The 26,256-nt window shown below is 36.5% G+C and overlaps 1 protein-coding gene across 1 annotated transcript in view; it reads left to right on the top strand.

The window, feature by feature from the left end:
* LOC105762010 (cytochrome P450 81E8-like) overlaps window positions 1–20,280 on the top strand; it is a 57,610-nt gene extending 37,330 nt beyond the window's left edge. Inside the window, exon 3 of the mRNA XM_012579934.2 lies at window positions 20,092–20,280. Within this exon, the coding sequence (XP_012435388.2) occupies window positions 20,092–20,280 (189 nt within the window). The remainder of the gene's footprint in view (window positions 1–20,091) is intronic.
* Window positions 20,281–26,256: the final 5,976 nt, after the last annotated feature.

The following is a 26,256-nucleotide window of genomic DNA, read 5'->3' as shown; positions in this document are numbered from 1 at the left end:
GCTTTAAATTGTTCATATGTTGATTTTATTGAAAGAATTGAATAGAAAGTGAATGTTTAGGACCTAATAGTAAAAGAGTTTGAAGTTAGAGCTATATGTGGAAATTCTGAATTTCAATAGTTGTGAAATAACTTATAACGTCTAGGTAAAGTATTAATTGAGAGAATTAGATCAATTGAGGGGTTAATTGAGAAAGGACTGAATTGTATAAACTGTGAAATTTGGGGCAAAATAGAAATTAACATTTTGCACTAAAACAGTTTTGGACAGCAGCAGTAGTCTAACTTTGAAAAATCACAAAAAAATTGTATAGATTGAATTAGAGGATGAATAAAATATGAAATTAAATCTTATTGAGTCTGGTTTCTTATAAAAGAAACGGTGTAAGCAATGGAATTGTAAATCATGAGATATAATGGATTTTGTGAGACAAGGTCAGAATGAATTCGGGTTCCCCTGTTCTGACTTTGGAAAATCATTAAAAATTGTACAAAAATGATTATGAGTTATAATTTATATGGTTAGAATCCTTAATGAGTCTATTTTCAGAAAAAATAAACGTAAATGTTATCCGAATTCTGTACAGTGAGACAATTAATTTTTAGTGAAGAGTGGTCAGAACTATTAGACAGCAAAACAGGGGAAACTTTAAAGAATAAACTGAACTATTTGGCTAAACCAAAAATTCTGAAAATTTTATGGTATGAAGATATGTGAGTCTAGTTTTAGGGAAAATTAACGGATCTTAATTGGAGCTCTATAGATCGGGATAAAAATAATTTAGTGACTCTGACTCGGATAAACAGTTTTGAATATACATGTGAGTGAATAGTGAAATTATAGCTAATGTTGTTTAAGTGTGTTATACACATTAAGGATGTGGAATGGAGAGGAGGAGGAGGAAAATTGGGAAATGTATGAATGATTTGTGTATAATTGGTCATATGCTTGATTATAATTGATAAATGATAAAATAGAAATGATGCTTATATTTGTGCATTATTGGATATGGTTTAAGCTCATGTGTGAAAATAAAGTTTCATAGTACGTGTGAATAGTATATTTGGTATATGATTGGGCATTAAGTAATGTCATGAATGGTTTATGAATTAACATCTGTTGGTAAATGTTGCACATTAATAAATGTTGTGCTCATCCATGCTTATAATGCTTCTGTTATATGTGTATTTGGCTAACATATTTGGTATACATGCTTAGGCTTTGGCCAAGTAGTGGCTGAATTATGTCACGTTAAATTTATAAGTTTTGCATTGAAATGTGTTTATTGAATAGAAATTGAAATGGTTTGAATTGAATTATTGAATTAAATTGGAATATTGAAATTGGTGATTGATATGGATTTTATTGGAATTGAAACTGAGAAAGTGGAAATTGATATGTGAGACTGATATTGAACTGAATTACGGAATACTGAATATTGTTATGTATATTGCATTGAATTGTGAAATTACTGAAGTAATAAATTATTGTAATACTGTGAAACTGATTGAAATAAGTAATTTATAATTGATACTGAACTAAGATAAAAAATTGTACTGAAAGTGAATTAAATACCCTATTAACTCGTTGGGCTAGTCGGATATAGTTGGCATGCCATAGGATATGGAAGAGTACGGGGTAATTGCCGACTTACTGAATAGGTACTTATGTGCCGACTCATCGTTATCATATCGATTTGACACTTTGTGTGTCGAATCTTTATCTTATCATTATCGACTTCGGCACTTTGTGTGTCGAATACTATTATTTATCGTTACCTACTCGGCACTTTGTGTGTCGAATCATCGTTGTCATTCTCATTATCGATTCGGCACTTTGTGTGTCGAATCTTTATTATCATATCTTTATTCATTCAGCACTTTGTGTGTTGAATCTTTATTCGCTACTGATTCTTGATTCTCGTATCTTGGTGTGTTTGGTTGGAATCTGTATCCGTCGAGTCCGAGTCATGTTAATAGGGCAAATGAAATAAAGTTCTTGATAAAACTAAATCAATGATAAGACATATGTGAAAAGTGAAATTTGAAATAAAGAAATAAGAATGATAGTTATATATAATTGGTTGATAATATTAAAAGATTGAATTGTTTATTAGTAGTGATAATTGTAATGAAAAGTATGTGTGTGAATTAATGTCGATAATGATAAATTTTATGAAATAGATTTTGATAATATAAAATGATGTAAAATGAGAAGTGAAAATGAAATAATTTGAAATAGTGAAATAATATTTGAATTTAATTGAATACAAGTTATTGAAAAATATTTATGGATTTAGTGTATGAAGTGAGTATTTAAAGATTCTAACGTAAATTGATTATAAAAAAACGAATTGACAATGGAAATTGATGATGGATAAATTATTAAAATGGAATGGGAAATTGAAATGAATGTGAAATAATTACTAAAAACTAATGTTGTAAGGTTTAGATATGAAATAGAATAAGTTATTGAATTGAGAATTTCATAAACATGTTAATGAATGGTATAGTCAATAAACATTGAATTAAATGGTAATTACGTATTAGTGTTAAACTTAGTGACATTGAATTGTACGTGAATTAAATGGAAAATTGCTAGTGATACGCTTTAAATTGTGAGCATGAGAAATTGCAAATTGAATGAAATGGAAATGAAACATTGACTTGCATGAGTATGTATCGGGTCTTATAGGCCATGTTTATTAAGATTATAATATTTTGAGGATATATTGTGAAAAGTTATAAAATCATGTTAAAAATTTTGAAGTTTTTAATTTAGATGAAATTTTATAACTCGGTTAAATACATTTACAAGTGTATGTGTTCTGGTAATGCCTCGTACCCTATTCCGGTGTTGGATACGAGTAAGGGGTGTTACAAAATATATAACCATGTTATATTGAGAGCTATTTATATTTATTAATAATAGTTACAATGATATTTAATTATGTTTGAATAAAACTATTAATATTTATTTACAATTTTTTTATATTTCTTATTTAATTTAATGATGATATGCCATGTTATTATTCAATAATGGTACATTTAATCTTATTTTATATATAAATACCGCTTTCTTTAAATAGAAATGATTTCATTTTAAATTAAGAGGGATATAGTAAGCTTACATCACACATTTATCATTGGTTTGTGTCAAAACCATCTTTTTTGAAAAACAAAAAAATTTGTATTGTCGACTTATTAAAAATGAAAATCTGGGAGTCGCCACCGACCTTTTAAAGAGGTGTGATCGGATCACCTTGAAAATAATTTTAGGTCTGCAAATTTTGAGAAAACAGGTTCGGGAGTCGGTTACGCACGAGGAAGTGTTAGCACCCTCGTGACGCCCAAAATTGGTACTGAATTGATTGTTTAATGTCTTAGTGATGAAAATTTAAAAAGATTTTAAAATACGACCCTTCCTTTTTTGTTAATGTTAATCTTCTAAAAGATGCTTGGATAAATCGAGGCGAGTGCTAAAGACCTTCTCATCTCAGAGTAATAAAATGTCATGTCCAATACATTAAGACACAACATTTTTAGACGAGAATAAGCTTGTCTTTTGATTTTCAAAACTCTTGCGGTGAAGTTAAAACAGATATTCAATTGCTTTAAGTCAGATGAAAAATTGAAACTCAATACGTTAGGGCACAATTTCTCAAAATTCCTAGCATCGAATATAGCCCTTATTATTTTTTTTAAATCTTCATTTCGAGAAAACGACATGTCACATCCAATACATTAGGACACGATGTATCAAATTCCCGAGAATGAGTTTTAATTTTTGTGTTTTGATAAAAGAAATTTTTTGATCATTTAGATTCAACGAGGAAAACTGGAACCCAATACGTTAGGGCTCAATTCTCTCAAGGATTCCAAATTTCGAGTATTGCGTTATTTTATGTATAAATCGATTTTGATGCTCAAAAAGAATATGGTCATTTTAATGAAACGCAATAAGATGACAATATGTATCGCGAAAGAAAAATACGTAATCTAAGTGCAAGCTAATGAACAACAAAGAATCAATAAAATACATATAAACAATACTACCTACATAAGGGCAACCATCATATATTACATTATTACACTAGCATTCAAAGGCTAATGAATATAAAATCAGTCAAAGCGCCAAACAAATTAACACACATGAAATTATACAAGTTTTTTTAGAATAACTTAAGAAACATGAAAAAGGAAATCATCAAAATAAATTTCGGACAAATAATATATATACATATATGAAAATTTGGAATAAAATAAAATATAGCTAAAAAATAAATACTACATAAGATAATAGTATCTAAATGAATTTGAAAATAAATATTATATAAAGAAGAAAATCAAATATATAAAATACTATATTTATTAATTTAAATACGTTATGCATATGTAATGAGAAAAACTTCATTTAAATAATAGTATATAGTAATATATATATATAATAGGTAAGTAAAAATATAACTAAATATAATAACAATATCAATAATGATATGAGTAATAATAATAGATTAATAATAATATTAAATTAATTAAAAGAGAATATAAAAATAACACGAACACAAAAAAGGGATTAGAATGCAATTAAAATGAAATTAATAGGGAACAGACATAAATAAAGCAAAAAAAGGGGTCCATGTGCAATGCGCAAACAACATGGAGGATTAATTGGAAATATTTCCCGCCCTCTCAAAACGCAGCATTACACTGGATTAAAATAAAAACGAAAGTCAAATTAAAGGGCGAAAATTTAAAAAAACAAAGAATATTCGATTTGAATGCGCCACAAAAGAGAAAGGACCACTTGCGCAGATCTGCCATCAGAGGCCAAAACACGCAGATCCTTCCCCGGGTCGGGTCACCATGCGGGTCGTAGGCCTTTAAACGACGTCGTTTTGAAACCATTGTCTTGGCATCAAACGATGTCGTTTCTGACGTTGTCTATAAACACACACAAAACCTAAGTATTAGCCCCCCTTTTTCTTGAAAGAAAACCTAAAACAAAAGAACATCCCCCCAGGCGCCGCTTCAACACCGGAGTCCCCAACCATCTGGCTCCGATCGGAACCAACGAGGGATTCAACGGCGGGCTTACCCAGGTACGGGCTCTTCCTCCTTTTTATTTGATTACTCCGTTTATGAAAACAAATCCAAAGAAAAAAAGAAAAAAAGAAGAGAAAAAAGGAAATTCGAATCAGAAATCACCTAAAAAATGCTATACTTTCTGTATTTTTGAAATTTTTTTGTATCTATATATTGATGTTGTGAGTGTACGTAACGTTTACAAATTCTAGAAAATGGCTTTATAGCTGAAGATAAAATGAAAATAAAAAAATACAACAAATATCTTTTTCTCTTTTTTCTCTTTGCTGTTGTTTTCTGTTTGTTTTTTTGGTTGTTTGCTTGTGTGCAGGTACGGTCGTACGGAGCAATGGACGTGGAGGCGTGGCATGTGGCGATGGCGCGAGGAAGGCCACAGTGGTCTGCGGTCTTTGGCTCGTTCTTTAGGGTTTGTCACTGATTTTTTCTGTTTTGGGTTATCGGGTTGGTAATTTGGGGCTGGTTTGGGTTAAAACGAGTTGGGCCATGTTGGGCATATGTATTTGGACTGTTATTTAATTTGGTATTTATTTGTGCACGGGCCGGGCAAATATTGGGCCTTACAATTGCCCCTCTTTGGTTATTATCGTGTAACGGGAATGGAGCAAAGACTTAAAAAAGGCCAATTTTGCCCAGTCGTGCTGGACCTCGGTGCTCTTCTTGTTCAAGTAGCCTCATTCCAACCTACTGCATTTTCAGAGGCATAGAAACTAATTTTCCACCTATCCCACTGCGGGTTAGGGAGATAGGACTTGTAATCTTCAACCTATTCCACTGCTGGTCAAGGAGATAGGGCTTGCAATCTTCAACCTATTCCACTGCTGGTCAGGGAGATAGGACTTGCAATCTTCAACCTATTCCACTGCTGGTCAGGGAGATAGGGCTTGCAATCTTCAACCTATTCCACTACTGGTGAAGGAGATAGGACTTGCGATCTTCAACCTATTCCACTGCTGGTCAGGGAGATAGAACTTGCAATCTTCAACCTATTCCACTGCTGGTCAAGGAGATAGGACTTGCGATCTTCAACCTATTCCACTGCTGGTCAGAGAGATAGGACCTACAATCTTCAACCTATTCCACTGCTGGTCAGGGAGATAGGACTTGCGGCTTAAATCTGCTTCCTTACTCTTGAAGATAAGATTCGCCGGCTTCAATCTGCTTCGCTACTGCTTAGGGAGACGAGATCTGTAATGTTCATTGATCTGTTCTCTGGGGAACATGACCTGTATAATGAACCTAATTATGCCTAATGATTAGGATGTCATGATTAGAACGAATCAAATGCTCCTAACTAGGTATGTATGGATGAAGTTTGCATGAATGCAGAATATCAGTTTTTAGAGTGATCCTTCTTTATCCCTCAGGTTGTCATTGCTTGACATTTATTAAGGCTTTAACTCTGACGTGCTACAACGCCTTCTCGCTTGACCGGCTTTTCTGAAGAAGCATTTAGCCAGGTTGCTCCCCACTGTAAACCTTAAAGTTTAATCCATTGGGGCGCCAAAATTTGTACCATCATTCTCCCATCGTAATCCAAGGGTAGAAATATGTGGATTTTCCTCAATCCTTTTCTATCTCAATTCAAGGATAGAGAAAATAAAGGCTTCTCCTCTCTAAGGAAACCCCTTTTATTGCCTGGTGATTCTTGCCTGCTTGTTCATCGAAGCCTTATCACCAACACGACATCTTGTCATTTTGTTCAATCAATGCTTGGTTAACAAGATCTGAAGGGACATTCTTAATTTAGACTTTTCTTCCTTTAAACCTGGTGCGTTCTAAACAATAGTCCTGTTTCAGGTTACTGTATTATTTAGAAACTTCTAGAGTAATATGCAAAACTTCCATTGTGAAATTTTTATTAGTCAATTAATCATTATTCCAATGCAACATGCTTGCGATAAGAATGTAATGATGGGTAGAATAATATTGATTTGAGAACCTAGCTCAAAACGAATAAGTTATCAAAGATAATAACAAATGAATTGATTGGTAATGTGTATCTTACAAAAGAATGAAGTATTCCAAGAACGATAGATTCAAATATAAATAGTATGAAGACTAGGTGCCCCAAATATCGCAGCTTGAACTTCTCTGCACAAACTTTCTGAAGGCCTTTCTGTTGTTGACATGTGTCTAGGAGATCTACAGTACTCTGTTGATGCCCCAAGACGTCGCCTACCCTTTTCTGTTGGTTCAGGTATAGCAAGATCATCACATGCCTTAATTCGGTCAAAATTCAAGTTGCTCGGATCACCTTGTGCACCATTCGGATCCAAAATTTGAGCCGCCCTTTTCAGGTTTTCGACTCAAATCCCCTTTGGTCTCAAGGTGCCTTTTGCGGGTTTTCACCTTGGCCTCTCCATTTTTCTTTTTCATTTTTCATCCTTTTTTTTGAACTCAAAGCGCCCCTTTCGGGTTTTCACCTTGGTCTTTTCTCCTTTTTATGCGAAGTATTTCTTGACTAAGTCTGAGTTTACTGGATTGGTCAGACTTTTACCATCCATCTCGCTCAAAATCAAAGCTCCTCCTGAAAAGGCCTTCTTTACGACATAAGGGCCTTCCTAATTCGGCATCCATTTCCCTCTAAAGTCTTTTTGTAGAGGAAGGATCTTTTTCAACACCAGGTCCCCCTCATGAAATTCTCTGGGACGAACCGTTTTGTTATAGGCTTGCATCATTCGCTTCTGGTACATCTGTCCATGGTGAATGGCTTTTAGCCTTTTTCCTTCTATTAGGTTCAGCTAGTACTCGAAGAGAGGGGATCTCAACTTCAATGGGTAATACTGCCTTCATCCTTTAAACTAGAGAGAAAGGCGTTGCTCCAATAGACGTCCTAATAGATGTTCGATAAGCAAGAAGATCGAATGGTAACTTTTCATGTCAGTCTTTATAAGTCTCAGTCATTTTCCCTACAATCTTCTTGATATTTTTATTAGCCACCTCCACTGCACCATTCATTTTCGGGCGATACGGTGACGAGTTGTGGTGTCTAATCTTGAATTGACTGCAGACTTTTGCTATTGTGCTATTGTTCAAGTTCAGTGCATTCCATATCTACATATGATCTCTTTTTTCAAGAACTTGCTGACTGCTGATTTCGTGACATTAGCATATGAAGTAGCTTCTACCCATTTAGTGAAATAGTCAATAAGCACAAAGATGAAACGATGCCCGTTAGAAGCTTTTGGCGATATGGGTCCGATAACATCCATTCCCCACATGGAGAAAGGCCATGGAAAAGTCATAATGTGAAAAGGTGACGGAGGTACGTGTATTTTGTCCGCATAGATTTGGCATTTATGGCACTTCTTGGCATAATCAATGCAATCTCCTTCTATGGTTGACTAGTAATAGTCAAATCTCATAATCTATCTAGCCATTGTAAATCCATTAGCATGTTTTCCACAAATGCCCTCGTGGACTTCTTCTAGGATTTTCTTGGCTTCCACATTATCCACACATATCAGTAGTACTTGATCCTTCCCTCTTTTGTATAAAATCTCTCCATCTAGGACATAGTCTATGGCTAATCTCCTTAATGCCCTCCTATCATTCTCCGTGGCCTGCTCAGGGTACTCGCGATTCTTCACGTATTGTAATATGTCTTGGTACCAAGGATGACTGACCTTTTTCTTTTCCTCGATATTGTAGCAATGAGCTGGGGTCTCATAAATGCTCATCCGAATAGTTTTCATATCTTCTAGCTTGTTCACTTTGATCATAGAAGCTAAAGTGGCTAATGCATCAGCCATTTGGTTCTCATCTCGTGGGAGATAGTGGAAAGTAATGTCATCAAACTCTTCCGTCAATTCGAGGACCAACTTTTAATACTTGACTAATTTGAGGTCTCTCGTCTCCCATTCACCCTTGAGTTGGTATATTACCAACGCAGAGTCCCCATATACCTCTAACATCTTAATTTTACGTTCTAGAGCTACACGGATGCCCATGATGCACGCTTCATATTCGGCCATATTATTTGTGTAATAAAAATCTAATTTACTGGTGAAAGGATAGTGGTCTCCAATTGGGGATACCATGACTGCCCCAATCCCATTTCCTACGGCATTTGAAGCTCCATCGAAATTTAGTTTCCAAGTATGATTTTCTTGAGAACCTTGTTCAGCAGTTTCCACGTACATCAAGTCTTCATTTGGGAAGTCAAAATCCAGAGGGTCATAGTCTTCTAAAGCTCGACTGGCTAAAAAGTCTGCTATTGCACTCCCTTTAGCAGCCATCTGAGTTACATAAACTATATCGAACTCGGAGAGTAAAATCTACCATCTAGCCATCCTCCCATCCAATGCAGTTGACTCCATCATATATTTTAAGGGGTCTAATCTTGAAATTAGCCAAGTTGTATGGTAGAGCATGTATTGTCTCAATCTTCGCGTCGTTCAGATCAAGGCACAACATAATTTTTCAATAGGCGGATACCTCATTTCACAGTCGGTGAATTTCTTACTAAGATAGTATATCGCCTTCTCTTTCCTCCCTGTCTCATCATGTTGGCCTAACACGCATCCCATAGACTCATCAAACACCGTTAAATATAGGATCAGTGGTTTATTCGGGTTAGGTGGTGACAATACTGGGGTACTGGACAGGTATTGCTTTACTCTGTCAAAAGCTTTCTGGCATTCTTCATCCCATACACCTGGGTTATGCTTCTTTAGGAGATGAAATATGGGATCGCATTTCTCAGTTAGTTGCGAAATGAACCGAGCAATATAATTTACCCTTCCTAGAAAACCTCGAACCTCCTTTTGAGTACGCGGCAGAGGCAATTCTTGTATTGCTTTGACTTTGTCTGGGTCAATCTCAATCACTTTTTCACTGACTACAAACCTCAGAAGCTTTCCGGACCTAGTCCCAAAGGTACACTTGGCTGGGTTAAGCTTGAGCTGGAACTTTCTTAACCTTAGAAATAGTTTTCTCAGGACTTGCACATGTTCCTTCTCTGTCTGAGATTTTGCAATCATGTCGTCGACATAGACCTCTACTTCTTTATGCATCATATCATGAAAAAAGGTCACCATGCCTCTCTGGTAGGTAGCTCCGGTATTTTTCAAACCAAATGGTATCACCTTATAACAGAAGGTTCCCCATAGGGTTATGAATGTGGTTTTCGTCATATCTTCGGGATGCATCTTAGTTTGGCTATATCTCGAGAAACCGTCCATAAAAGAAAATAATGAGTATCCTGCCGTGTTGTCCACCAATGTGTCGACGTGAGGGAAGGGAAAATTATCTTTCGGGCTGACCTTATTTAAATCTATGTAGTCTACACACATTCGTACCTTCTCATCTTTCTTAGGGACTGGTACGATGTTGGCCACCCATTCGGAGTACTTGACTACTTGTAGGAATCCAGCATCGAACTATTTTTGCACCTCCTCCTTTATCTTTAGTACAACATCAGGCCTCATTCTCCTGAGCTTCAGCTGCACTAGCTTGCAATCATCTTTTATAGGGAGACGGTGTACTACAATGTCAGTATTCAGACCAGGCATCTTGGTATGACCATGCAAAGACGTCCTTGAACTCCTGAAGTAACTCGATGAGGTCTTGCTTCATTTCTTCAGTTATGCGTGTTCCCATTTTTACTATTTTTCCTTCCTCGAGGGTCACAATCTCTACCACTTCCTTATAAGGTAGGATCTTTTTTTCCTCCTGCTCTACCATCCTCAATAGGTCTGGAGATAAGTTACAATCTATGTCGTCTCCAAAGTCCTGAGATCCATCTAAATACATGTCTCGTCAAAAGGGTTTTTTGGGTCCATCGTAGAGTTACTCATGTTTTGATATCCGAAGACCTATTACAGGTACCAAAGAGTATACAAAGAATGTGAAAATTTTAAGTATATTTATTCGTATGGTATGATTGATAAAAGAATGAGTTGGAAGAATATGAAAGAATCCGCAGTAAGTACTCATATAAAAGAATGAAATAATCTTAAAGGGAATATCTGTTTCAAATAACTGCAAAGATGAATTTTATTAAGATAATGATGTTCGAACATAAGCCTATTTCACAAAGGAATTCTCATTGTTTCTAGGCTAAAAATAACAAGTGTGTTCTGAATATTACTCTGAGAAGGCTCTAAAAACTTCAGGTATCTCTTCTGCAGTCCAATTATTCACAACACTTCCAGGTTCATAGGGACGGATATCCAATATGGTCCCTTCTTCATTTGTGTCCTCATGAATGGCGTTGATGTGAACATTTTCCAACATCTCATTGATGCTTTCTTTTACCGGTATCCTTTTCTAAGGATGAATAATCCCTCCTGATACAAAAGTCTCAGATATATGGGGAAAGGTCATAGGCTCCCACTTGACTTCTTTTCCGCTCAAACGTGCCATTCTTCTCTCCTGCCTCTTTTCTATTTCCTTTTTCTTTTGTTTCACATCTGGTCTGTAGCCCAGGCCAAAGTGATCAAACTTGTCCTTCAGTACTGGCGCCTCAACTCTTCCTTGTAGATGCCTTCCCAAACCTCTTCTTGGCAAAGCTCCCATTCCTACCATCAACTGCAGACCCATCTTCGTGGTCTTGGATATTCTCGATACCGGGATTTTATCTCCTTCGGCAATAAATTTTGCGTTCACAAATTCTAAAGACTGGAAAGAACATCCTAGTGCCTCATCATCGGTCTCCACATATGGTGCATTGTTAGTTACTGTCATGATGATATCTTCTTCAGCACTTATCGTCACTAATCGACCTTCTGACACAAATTTCAACTTCTGATGAAGTGATAATGGCACAGCCCCTACCGAGTGTATCCAAGGTCTTCCCAACAAACAGTTGTAGGAAGGTTTGATATCCATTACCAGGAAGTCTACCTCATAAGTGGTTGGCCCAATTATCAACGGAATCTCAATTCTTCCCATGACCCTTCTTTTCATTCCATCAAATTCCCTCACTATATTCTGACATGCCCTCATATGTGAGCTATCCACAGGTAGTCTATCTAGGGTGGACAGGGGCAATACATTCAATGTGGACCCATTATCAATCAAAACTCTCGGCAACGTGTACCCTTTACATCGGGTGGTAATGTGCAAAGCTTTAGTTGAGCCCTACCTCCAGGAGGTATTGAAGAAGATAAAATTGTCAGCACTTATATTGTTGACCAACTGATCCAACTTATTAACTGAAATGTCGTTGGCTACATACGTCTCATTCAATACTTTCATCAACGCATTTCGATGTGCCTCAGAACGTAGGAGCAAAGCTGACACTGATATACGCGCTGCTTGTTTATGCAGTTGTTCCACAACACTGTACTCAGTGTGTTTCAAAATTTTTAAGAATTCCTTAGCTTCTTCTTATTGTATTGGCTCATTGATCAACGGTTCAGGCACGATTGCTTTTTCTCTTTTTTGCTTTTCTGTCGAATCTCCTTCTTTTGTCGGTTCTGCTCGGGGGTTTATCAAGTCGTAGCGCTTCCCACTACCCGTGTGAAAGCCTATACCTTGATCCCGTTCTGCCATAACAGCCGAAGTCTCCTTTCTTGGAACAGTTGTGTTGCAGTGATAGTCCCACGGGACTTTCTTACTATCTTTGTAAGGGAAGGTTGCAGGTTTCTGAATAATGATTTTCTACGTTATACGCGTTCTAACTTCACTATTCTTAGGTTACGAAATGATGACCACAGGATAATTAGCTTTTGGAACTCTCGCCGTTAATTCTGAGGCGCATATGTTTCCTTCCTCTTGAACGTCTTCATAGAACTCCGTCTCTTTGTTATCTATCACGCCTTAAACCAAAGTTTTGAACTCTGTATATTCCTGTATCTCGTGTCCTATCTCGTGGTGGAACTCACAGTAGTTCTCTTTCTGTTCATAACTCTTTTCTGAATCTGTAATGATCAACCCCCTTTTTTTCATCTCCTTCCAGACCCATCTCAAAGGGGTTCTTTCCTCTACAACGTCTGTCTTAACATTTCTCCCCATGTTTCCACTCATCATGTTCACCTCGATATGATTAGGCAATAGGTTTTCTGCATTGGGAGAATCATATAACTTGACAACGCCCATACCGATCAGTTTCTCAACCAGTTTCTTGAAGGCTATGCAATTTTCTATGGAATACCCCATAGTCCCCGCATAGTAGTCACACTGCGCGATTGCATCGTACCAATTAGGGTACGACGGTTGTAGGGGTTTTAGATAATGAGGGGCAACAACAAGTGCATCGAATAACCTCTGATACAGCTCCTTATACGACATTGGGATTGGCGTGAACTGGAGCTTCTCAGTGCTTTGCTTCGTTCCAAATTCTTATCTTGATGAGCCTGACTGGTTGGCTGTTACCTTCCTCGGTTGATTCACCATAATCGACTTTGAGTAACCTTTGTTATATGTACTCGCATTGTTTATCTCATTCTCCTTTTTCTTCAAGGCTGACCTTTGGTTACTTTCTCCTGCATCAATCTTCTCGCTTCTGATAGCATTTTCAATCATTTCACCATTCATGACTATGTCAGAGAAGCTTTTGGTGGCACTTCCTATCATGTGTGTGATAAACGGGGCTTTCAAGGTGTTAATGAAGAGCATTGTCATCTCTTTCTTCAAGAGGGGTGATTGAACCTGGACTGCAACCTCCTTCCAACTCTGTGCATACTGCCTAAAACTTTCGTTTGGCTTCTTTTCCATGTTTTGCAAAGTGATTCTATCGGGAACCATATCTGTCACATGACTATATTGCCTCATGAATGCTTGAGCTAGGTCCCTCCATGAACCAATCTTGGTACGGCTCAATTGATTGTACCATTTGGACGCTGCCCCTACCAAACTGTCTTGGAAGCAGTGTATTAGCAGCTGATCATTGTTAATGTAGCCAGTCATCCTTTTACAGAACATGGTTATATGGGCTTCGAGACAGCTAGTTCCATTGTATTTTTCAAATTCAGGCATTTTGAATTTAGGAGGAAGTACTAGGTCTGGGACTAAGCTTAGATCCTTAGCGTCAATTCCCTGATTACTATCATGGCTTTCCAAGGCTTTGAATTTTTCCTCCAACCATTTATACCTATCTTCCCACTATTTTGGTAATTCTGCATTCGCCTTTCCTTTTTCAGCCGTTTCATCAAAATCGGGAATAATAGGATTAATTGGGTTATCTCCCTGGTTTAAACTAAATCATCCCTGGAACATCGTGGGGATTGTGACACCAGTTTGTAATTGTTGCGGCCTAATTGTGACAGACGATCCTTTCGGGTATATTTCAGCCTGGGTTTGCACATTTGGTGGAGTAAAACCCGGAGAACACAACGGATCCTCCTTACCTTCTCTAGGATTGGCCATAAGGCCCTTTCCCTTGTCTACTCTTCCTGTCAGTAGATGGGTCAATTCAGCCATCGCATCTTTTTGATCTTTGATCAATTTTTCCATCATGTCTTCTTGGATTTTATCTAACAGCTCTTGCATTTGTACTTGTAACCGTTCTTGCATATCCTTTTGCATTTGCTCTAATTTCTCTAATCTTTGGTCCATTTCCTTAGTTTTCCAACGAGTATCGTATTGGTGCTTAATTAGTGAGCTTTTGTCGGTTTTCAGATTAGTTGTAATGATTTTAACCGATTAGGTCTTTCGGTGGACTCTAATGCATATGATGCAAGGTAATGTGAATGGATGAATGTAAAGAGGCGTCGATTCTGATTCAATTTCATTTAGAAAACTTTACTAGAAAACAAAATTCTTTACATAAAACAGATTACATATATGGTTTTGCCCTAGTGCTCAGAACTTTAATTTTCCTAAGTAACAAATCTAATTCCTGTCCCCGACTTGATTCCAGCTCATACTTTACGCTCAGTGCATCGGCCTGTACCACCAAAGTCTGCAGGTGATTAGCTACCTCTCGAATTTGAACCACGGCTTGTCCAATGATACGATCTCTGTTTTCGACTTGATTCTGAAAGTAGTGAAGTTGCTCTCTCTGACGACTTTCGTTGGTTTCCAGTTACTCAGTCCAGATTTCTCAATTTGGCAATGCCGATTCCAACTCTTCTATTCTTTCTTTCATTTCTTGGATCTTGCTCAAGCTCGCTCTCAATTCCATCGCGGAATTTAGACTTTGGTACTGATGAAGAGACCTTTCTAACTCAACCACCCTACCTTTTAGTTCACATTTTTCCTTTTGGTTCTCTGACAAACTCTTCTCTAAGGCTCCATTTCGCGTGTGAACCTCTCAGAATTTCTTTTCCCATCCATCAGCCTTGATCTTTTCTTCCCGAATCTCTTGACGCCATTGTTCTGAAGTTTTCCGTAGCCCAGCAGTTCTTATTGATAACCTCAACTTCTTATAGTCTGTCTTTAAACTGTCCAGATCTTCCTCAGCTTTGTTCTTACCTTTTCTTAATTTCTCAGTCTCTAACTTTTGAACATCCACATCTAATCCCAAGTGCATCTTTTCTTTTTCCAACTGCTCGATCTTTTTTTCAAGCTCTGCATTCCTATTCTCAAAATCTTGCTTGATAATTTCCAATTCAGAGGGAACAACCCGCAAATGTTCTTCTATCGATGGACTGTCTCATTGACCTGGTCTAGGGATATTATCATTGATTCTTCTAACCCACCATTCATTATATTCAGGAGTCGTCATCGGGCCTATGGCTAATATCTTCATCCGTCGAGTTTGGTCCCATACATTGGTAATCTCTCAAATCTTCTTTTTATAGCCGTTGTCTTTATATGAGAATTTGAACTCAGCTAAGCCTTGGGTCGCAGGTATAAACTGCCTTGACCTGTACTGTCTTAGCACCATCAATGGAGCATAACCAACAGCTCCCCAGATTCCAAGTAACAGGACCCAATCAAAATTACCACATCGATACAAGATCTCCTCCGGAAGCAACCACGGGGTTCTCCACTCGATGTCCTCCTCACAAAGATTCTGAAGAATGACCAACCATTTCTCTTCTGAGATGTCATCTCTCCTTGGTGTAGCTGCTACCTCTTTTAATGGCGAATAATTTTTAGAGAAGACTCGATACGAAACCTTATCAATTTTCCAAAAATGACTGTGGAACCATGCAAGTAGAAGCTGCACACATCCGATGAATCTGCCTTCACCCGTCCTTCGACATGCATTCAATGACCTGAAGGTTTTTACCAAAATTGACGGTACTGGTGTAACCCTCTTATCAAGTTGGTCAAAGAGATCTGAGGTCGCCTCATCTACGTGCCCTAGTGCCTTAGGGAAAATTACTAGCCCATAAATGCTCAGAGTAAAGACATCGACCTTTTTCCTTGCATCAGGGTGCCCCAAAATCAGCTCTTGCAGGTTTTTCCAAGGGATGCATTTGCTTTTCCCCTTCTGCTTGATCCGTGCTGTGACCCACTGCTCATTCATTCCGGTGATGTTCATCAACTTCTTTACAAAGGTTGGGACATTAACAGCTCTAGAGTAGATTTTATCGACTTGGATCTTTGGGCAACGTAGCAAAGCTGTATATTCTTCTATAGTGGGTACCAAATCAACCCTTCCAAAGGTAAAACAATCATACGCGAGGTTTCAAAACCAAGCGATGGCCTGGAACAAATGTTCGTCTACCTTAATGTCAAGTAGATACGGCAAATCCCCATAACTAGAGTTAAACAATTGCTTAGTTTCGTCATTCCAATGGTCCCATATTACCTTTAATTCCTGAAGGCTATTTTGCGTTACACTGATACGGGTGTAGTCTCATAACTCCGACGTGTACCCGCTGGCTAGACTATTTCCTTTCCCTGATTGTGTTTTCTCTAACCACACACGGACAGCAGCATTGTCCTCTACTTTATCAAGAAATCCATTCTGCATGCCAAGCTTTCTAATTTAGTAATCGAACTTGAATCGACACTCTTTTGAGTATGAAATGACATGCAAACATAACAAAAACACCATAAGTTAGTGCAACATAAAAAGACAACTTCAAGTAAGTAAAAAGGAATCAAACACCTATCGGGGCAACCGCTAGGGCTTCCGTAGTACGATCAAGGGTGGGCTCCTAGGTTTTTCTATATGTAGTTCGGTTCTAAAGTTAAGGTACCCAAACCAGCAGATTCCTCGTTCTTCACCCATTATAGGCTCATACGGACCGAGTTTGGTTCAGGGGAATACATTTCCCTATGGCTGCACGGAGATGAAAATCTCACAAAGACATAGGTACGGATGTATCCCGGAAGCGGTCCACTATCTTGCACGTAGGTGAAAACCTCACGAAGGACTAGTTTCTCACTCCCACTTAAAAGGGTAAGACTAAACAGTCTTCATGCAATATGATGCCAAGATATAAAACTCGATTTACAGTGACCATACAAACAAGTGCAAAGGGAAGATCGTAATTTTTTAAATCAAATTTTCAATTTTCGACAATAAGACAAAAACAATCAATTTTGCGGCTTGACTCTCTAAATGTCCCCAGTGGAGTCGCTAAGCTGTCCAAACCACCTTTTTTGAAAAACAAAAAAAAATTGTGTTGTCGACTTATTAAAAATGAAAATTTGGGAGTCGCCACCGACCTTTTAAAGAGGTGTGATCAGATCACCTTGAAAATAATTTTAGGTCTGCGAATTTTGAGAAAACAGGTTCGGGAGTCGGTTACGCATGAGGAAGGGTTAGCACCCTCGTGACGCCCAAAATTGGTATCGAATTGATTGTTTAATGTCTTAGTGATGAAAATTTAAAAAGATTTTAAAATACGACCCTTCCTTTTTTATTAATGTTAATCTTCTAAAAGATGCTTGGATAAATCGAGGCGAGTGCTAAAGACCTTCTCGTCTCAGAGTAATAAAATGTCATGTCCAATACATTAGGACACGACATTTTTAGTCCTCGAGAATAAGCTTATCTTTTGATTTTCAAAACTCTTGCGGTGAAGTTAAAAGAGATATTCAATTGCTTTAAGTCAGGTGAAAAATTGAAACCCAATACGTTAGGGCACAATTTCTCAAAATTCCTAGCATCGAATATAGCCCTTATTATTTTTTTAAATCTTCATTTCGAGAAAATGACATGTCACATCCAATACATTAGGACACGATGTATCGAATTCCCGAGAATGAGTTTTAATTTATGTGTTTTGATTAAAGAAAGTTTTCGATCATTTAGATTCAACGAGGAAAATTGGAACCCAATACGTTAGGGCTCAATTCTCTCGAGGATTCCAAATTTCGAGTATTGCGTTATTTTATGTATAAATCAATTTTGATGCTCAAAAAGAATATGGTCATTTTAATGAAACGCAATAAGATGACAATATGTATCGCGAAAGAAAAATACGTAATCTAAGTGCAAGCTAATGAACAGCAAAGAATCAATAAAATACATATAAACAATACTACCTACATAAGGGCAACCATCATATATTACATTATTACACTAACATTCAAAGGCTAATAAATATAAAATCACCAAAGTGCCAAACAAATTAACACACATGAAATTATACAAGTTTTTTAAAAATAACTTAAGAAACATTAAAAAGGAAATCATCATCAAAATAAATTTCGGACAAATAATATATATACATATATGAAAATTTGGAATAAAATAAAATATAGCTAAAAAATAAATACTACATAAGATAATAGTATCTAAATGAATTTGAAAATAAATATTATATAAAGAAGAAAATCAAATATATAAAATACTATATTTATTAATTTAAATACGTTATGCATATGTAATGAGAAAAACTTCATTTAAATAATAGTATATAGTAATATATATATATATAATAGGTAAGTAAAAATATAACTCAATATAATAACAATATCAATAATGATATGAGTAATAATAATAGATTAATAATAATATTAAATTAATTAAAAGAGAATATAAAAATAACACGAACACAAAAAAGGGATTAGAATGCAGTTAAAATGAAAATAATAGGGAACATACATAAATAAAGCAAAAAAAGGGGTCCATGTGCAATGCGCAAACAACATGGAGGATTAATTGGAAATATTTCCCGCCCTCTCAAAACGCAGCTTTACACTGGATTAAAATAAAAATGAAAGTCAAATTAAAGGGCAAAAATTAAAAAAAACAAAGAATCGATTTGAATGTGCCACAAAAGAGAGAGGACCACTTGCGCAAATCTCCCATCAGAGGCCAAAACACGCGGATCTTGCCCCGGGTCGGGTCACCACGCGGGTCGTAGGCCTTTAAACGGCACCGTTTTGAAACCATTGTCTTGGCATCAAACGACGTCGTTTCTGACGTTGTCTATAAACACACAAAAAACCTAAGTATTAGCCCCCCTTTTTCTTGAAAGAAAACCTAAAACAAAATAACATCCTCCCAGGTGCCGTTTCAACACCAGAGTCCCCAACCATCTAGCTCCGATCGGAACCAACGAGGGATTTGACGGTGGGCTTACCCAGGTACGGGCTCTTCCTCCTTTTTATTTGATTACTCCGTTTATGAAAACCAATTCAAATAAAAAAAGAAAAAAAACAACAAAGAAGAGAAAAAAGGAAATTCGAATCGGAAATCACCACAAAAATGCTATACTTGCTGTATTTTTGAAATTTTTTTGTATCTCTGTATTGATGTTGTGAGTGTACGTAACGTTTACAAATTCTGGAAAATGGCTTTATAGTCGAAGATGAAACGAAAATAAAAAATACAACAAATATATTTTTCTCTTTTTTCTCTTTGCTACTGTTTTCTGTTTGTTTTTTTGCTTGTTTGCTTGTGTGTAGGTACGGCCGTACGGAGCAATGGACGTGGAGGCGTGGCACGTGGCGGTGGTGAACGCGTGAGGGAAGGCCCTGGTGGCTGCGGCGCTGAAAGCTCGTTGCTGCTAGGGTTTGCTGCTAATTTTTTCTGTTTTGGGCTATTGGGCTGGTAATTTGGGGCTGGTTTGGGTTAAAACGAGTTGGGCCATGTTGGGCCTATGTATTTGGACTGTTATTTAATTTTGTATTTATTTGTGCACAGGCTGGGCAAATATTGGGCCTTACAGTTTGAATTTCATTTTTGTAGGTCATATTAAATGCAGGAACTGATACAACAGCAATAACATTGGAACGAGCAATGTCTAATCTGTTGAACAATCCTCATGTGCTAGAAAAAGCTAGAGCTGAATTAGACAAACTTGTCGATCAAGAAAAACTGGTGGAAGAAGCTGATGTTGCAAAATTACCTTACTTACAACGAGCAATGACAACCTAAGCATTAAAAAAAGATCATTCTCAAAAAAATGATAATCTGCATGCATGGAAATATCATGCATACACACTTAGTTAGGAGCATTTGATTCATTCTGATCATGACATCGTAATCACTAGGTATAAATAGGTTTATGAAACGGATTCCGTAGGTCATGTTCACCGGAGAACAGATCAGCGAAACCAAAAATCCTATTTCCCTTAAGTTGTAGTGGGTGGATTGAAGATTAAAGCCACAAACCTTGTCCCCCTGAATTTACAGTGGAGGACGTTGAAGATGTCAATCTTATCTCCCTGAAGTTGCAGTGGAGCGACTTAAAACAATGAACCCTATACCTCAGAAGTTGCAGTAGGTCGGATCAAATCTATTGAAGTTACAAGTCTTATCTCCCTAAAGTTATAGTGGAGCAGACTGAAGATAGCAAATCTTACTTCCCTGAAGTAACAGTGGAACAGATTAAAGCTATAAATAACAGATCTTATCTATCTAAAGTTGCAGTAGAGTAGATCATATCAAACCTTATCTCCCTAAAGTTGCAGTGGAACAAGTTAAAAATAAACCAATCTTATCTCCCTGAAGTTGCAGTGGTGTAGATTAAAGTGACAAACCCTATCTCCTTGAAGTTGCAGTGGAGCAGGTTGAAAATACAATCGGATCTCCCTAAAGTTGCAGTGGAGCAGATTAAAGCTGCTAATCCTATCTCCCTGAAGTTGCAGTGGAGCGGATTAAAACGATGAATCCTATACCTCTGAGGCTGTAGTAGGTCGGATTAATCTACCATAGCAAGCATTATCTCCCTGAATTTGCAGTGAAGCAGACTAAAACCACAAATTATCCCCCTAAAGTACCAGTGGGGCAGGTCAAAATCACGAGTCTTATCTCCCTGAAGTTGCAGTGGAGCAGACTGAAGATAACAAATCTTATTTCCCTGAAATTGCAGTGGAACAGATTAAGTCTACAAATTACAATCGGATCTCCCTGAAGTTGCAATGGGGCAGATTGAAGATACAAGTCTTATCTCCCTAAAGTTGCAATGGAGAAGATTGAAGATAGAAAATATTATCTCTTTAAAGTTAGAGTAGAGCAGATTAAAGCTATAAAATTTATCTCCCCGAAGATGCAGTGGAGCAGGATGAATTTATTAATCTTATCTCCTTGAAGATGCAGTGGAGCAGATTAAAGATACTACTCTTTTCTCCCCAAAGTTGCAATGGAACAGATTAAAGCTACAAGTTAAATCTTATCTCCCTGAAGTTGTAGTGGAGCAAATTGAAAATAGCAAATCTTATTGCCCTGAAGTTGCAGAGGAGCAGGTTGAAGCTACAAATCTCATCTCAGAATAAGCAAAATTGTCCCTTTTTTATGTCTTTGCTCTATTCCCATTACACAACAATGAGCAAAGACGGGCAGCTATAATAGGCCATTTTTTCCTGGGCCCAACAAAAGAAAACAAGCACAAAATAAAAATCCCAAACATTTACAACAAAGCCCAAATCTACAATGGCCCAATATGGCCCAAATCAACCTTAGCCCATAACCTAAACTAGTAACAGAAACCCTAACCTACCCTAGCCACCAACTGCTCTACCACCTCTACCACCGCCACTTTACCCATGTCAGTGTCGCACCTAGGGTCTTCTGACCTCTGCCCCCGCCAGTCTGACACCGCCTGCAGCACCGCCCCCTCCACTTGCACCTACAAAAGAAGAAACGACAGCATAGAAAAATAGAAAAAAAAACTATGTAGAAATGGCTATATAAGCCATGAAAATTATTATAATAGGGGGTTCTTATTTTTTTTTCTGGAATAGAAATAAAAAATAATCAATAAAAAAGAGAGTTAAAAAAAAAAGCAAAAGCAAAAAAGCAAAAAAATCTAAAAGGTGTTCTATTTCAATCTTATTTTTTTTATTACGAATTTTTCCCCTTTTTATATATATATATATTGGAAACTATAAAAGAAGAAATCCTTACCATTTTCTTTGATATCACCGGAAAAAAAAGTGATTTTTGGCCTTCCAGACGTTGTGGACGGTGGCAGTCCACTGGAGGACGGCTGGATTCTGGAAAGGAGGAGAGGATTTTTTGGAGAAGAAAGGATTTTTTTTTTAAAGTGAAAGCTGAAATGAATTTTTTGGAAAATTTTGACTTAAATAGGCCTCCAAAATGACGTCGTTTCGGGCAGGCCTCTTAGGCACCAAAACGACGTCGTTTTGTGCCTGACTTACGCGCAGACCCGACCCGCTCCTAAGATCCGCGTGTTTTTGATAGAAGGGCTAATTGCACCTTTAGCCCTTCTGATTTTTAATTATTTTGCAATTTCGTTTTTTTTTAATTTTTACCCTATAATTTATTTCGATTACATTTTAGCCCACATTTTAACGACACTGTTTTCGAGGCCTAGATAAATTTCCTTTTTGGTCTCCCTCCTTTCGCGCGCATTACAATTTAATCCTTTACTTTTTTTTATTTCCGATTTCACCCCTAAGATTTTGGTTAAGCTTCATTTTAGTTTTTAATAAATAATATATAATTTTTGGCTTTTACTAGATTATTTTCCATATATATATATATATATATATATATTTTATTTTATATTTTATTTATATTTTATATTTTTATTTATCCATTTAAATACATAGTTATTACTTCTTGATGCTTTAGTATTTAAAATTGTCTTTATTTTTATCATATTTATATATATTATATTTTCATTTCATTTCTATATTTTATTTATTTTATTATTTTTAAACTGCTTTTACTTAATATTTCTTTATTTATTTATGTGTCCATTATTATTATTATTTTAAAATGTTTTATTTTTATTTGTTTATTTATTATTTATATATATATGATTGGTTTGTCTTGATTTTTATTATTTATCTTATTTTTATTTTTGCTCGTATTATTTTTATTTACATTATCTCATTTATTATTATTCTGTTATGCATATTAACACCGTACTTTGTTTTTACCAATTCGTGTTACATTAATTTTACTCGATACATAAATTATGACTTTGAAATAAATAACACTCTGCATTTTGATATTCGAAAAGGTCGTACCGTAACCTACGGGGTTTCGATTTTCTCGACAAATCCAAATATACGAACCCTTTTTTTAACATAAGTTTTTTAACAATCTCGGGAATTAATAAAAGATCGTGTTCTAACTTACGGGACATGAGTTCTTTTCTAAAATCGAGATAATCGAATATCTTTCAAATAAGTATATTTTTCGGTATTTATTCTCATATCGGGAATTTGAGACATTGTGTCTTAACTTATGGGACATAATTCTTTTTCTCGATTAACATAAAATATGCCCATTTTCTCGAAAATTTTTAATATTTTAACAAATGATCATATTTTAAATCTCTTCAAAGTTTTCAATTCTCGACACTAAGACACTAATTAATCAACTAGGTACCAATTTTGGGCGTTACGATGGTGCTAATCCTTCCTTGTAGTAACCAACTCCCGAACCCGTTTTTCAGAATTTTGCAGACCAAAAGCGTTGTTTTAATAAATCCAAACCGTTTATTAAACAACTGTTTTATGAGGTGACCCGATCACACCTCATCAAAAAAGATTGGTGGCTACACCCATGTTCATTTTCGTTTTCAAAACCAAAGTCGACCCCGTTTTAAAAAAAATGATTTCGACAGGTTTGGCATATAGGCTATTTGGTTTGGCATGTTTTAAGCATATTGGATTGCATGTTGAAGGTTTTTCTGCATGTTCTTTGGTAAGTCTAGGTATATAAATATTTAGGTATGAAAAAAGGCAAGATTTTAGGTCAATTAAGGTTGTACACGGCCTGGAGACGGGATATCACATAGCCGTCTGTCTCACATGGCTGTGTGGGCCAAGTCAGTGAGTTACACGGTCTATCACATGAGCTGAAACACGAGCGTGTAGCCCAAGTTAGTAAGTTACACGGTCTGGCACACGGTTGTACACATGGGCATATGAAATAGCTACACGAGCGTGTGGCTCTCCCATACGCCCGTGTGACCCCTGTACATAAATTTTTTTAATTTTTTCCTTAATATTCTTATTTGTATCAATTTGGTCCCTATTTGTTCGCAAGCCTACTTTAAAGCCTCAAAAGCCCGGTTTAAAGCCCGTTCAAGTATGTTTTAATCCGAAACGTGTCATATTTATCAGTTAGGAATTTAATTGATGAAAGAATTATCTATATTATGTGAATATTCTAATATGTACGGTAACTATCTATAGCCCTATTTCAGCGACGGAAACGAGATATGGGTGTTACACAAGTGAACGACATGCATGGGAATGACATCACACCAACATCATTAATGTAATTCCCAAGTTTAAAAGTGATCAAGGATTGTTTTACCACACGGACCTCCAAACCTTCGTTAAGCCATTAAAGATGGTATGGCCTAGGGTGTTTGCTACATGGAAAAGCAAGAAGGTCGACAAGGTAGTTACTCACAACACTAGCACAACTTCCACTATTAATGTTAAATGAGAAAAGTTTACCTTTAATTAAACACCTCGAATGGAATATATTAGTCCTTTCAAGAGCATGAACATCCCTTAATTGGATATTTAGGGTGCGCCTCACAACTCGACAATAGAAATCATTTAGTGATTCCACCAACTCTTTTTCACCATAAAAATAACATCCACCATCGACATCATCAATTACTTTCAGCATACCCAGATCTATTTTGTTTAAATCAGAGGTATACTTACCATATTTTTTGAGCAACAAAAGTCTTGTGTTGGCACAATCAAGACTATAGTTCCCACACCCTTTGCACTTAAAATATTCAATTTCACGGGCTCTTTGTTGTTTTTGTGAAGAATTAGTAGAAGTAGGCTGCTTAGAAGATGTAGAACAAGGTTTTATAGGAGCCCCACTTTTCCACTCAAAAGGTTTAGTCTCATCATGTTTTGGTAGCAACTTATTAGAAGTATAAGGAGGTTTCAAATTCTAGAAAGTAAAATTAGAACTCGTACCTCTATAACATTGTGCTGCACTAAATGGATGAGATTGATGTTGTTGAAACTCCTACTCAATCTCAATTGCCTCGTGTACTGCATCATCAAGATCAATGTAGGTTTGAATATTAAAACCATTGCCCATTGAAATGTTCAAGTCATCTACAAACTGCACCACGGTAGTCCCTTCATCTTCTAGTACATTTGTTCTTTGTATAAGCATCTTCATCTCCTTAAGTACTCATCAATAGATAGATTATCTTAAACAAGGCGTTGAAGTCGTCGTTTAATATCCCTATAATAGTGAGGTAGGATAAAATGTTTTCTCATGATTTGTGTCAACTATTCCCACGAATCAACATTCCATTCACAACTCATTTGGCAGTTCAACACAAGTTATGTCCACTAACTCAATGTATAATCCAAAAATGTCAACACAGCCAATGGACCTTTCTCCTCCTCCAAAAATTTATAACAACAGAATATGATCTCAATTTTAGCCTCCCAATCACAATACGCATCTGGATCATTCTTCCCTCGGAATGGTGGAATTTTGAACTTTGGTTTAGTTATAAAAGGTTGGCTTCGATCAGAGGTACTCAAAGTTTCATCAGTTTGACAATATCCTCGTCTACTAAGATTTGAACAAATACGAGGTTGTTCATTGTCCCAATCATCATCACTATTACGATCACAAGACTACTAGTTTGAAAAAGTCTCCAAACGAGCAACAGCTAGAGTCAGCATTTGAATTTGATTAGCAAGCTGATTAATGTTCTCCTGTAGTTTCCCTTTCTTCCTTATGGTCAGTCTCAATGCTGACAGACTCTATTTTTTTTTGGTTATTCCTTCGGTGTTTTGGGTGCATACTCTTCATTGGCAGGATTCGTCTCAACAGGCTCTACGTCACCAACCCCTTCCCCCCTACAGTTTATTAAATAAAGCAAATAAAATAACTAAGAGAAATTTCAATCGACAAATAAAATAAAAATAAGAATAATTT

This window comes from Gossypium raimondii, chromosome 12, assembly GCF_025698545.1.
Source record: "Gossypium raimondii isolate GPD5lz chromosome 12, ASM2569854v1, whole genome shotgun sequence".
Classification (NCBI taxonomy): domain Eukaryota; kingdom Viridiplantae; phylum Streptophyta; class Magnoliopsida; order Malvales; family Malvaceae; genus Gossypium; species Gossypium raimondii.
The sequence above is the reverse complement of the archived record's forward strand: the minus strand, read 5'-3'. Positions and strand labels throughout refer to the sequence as shown.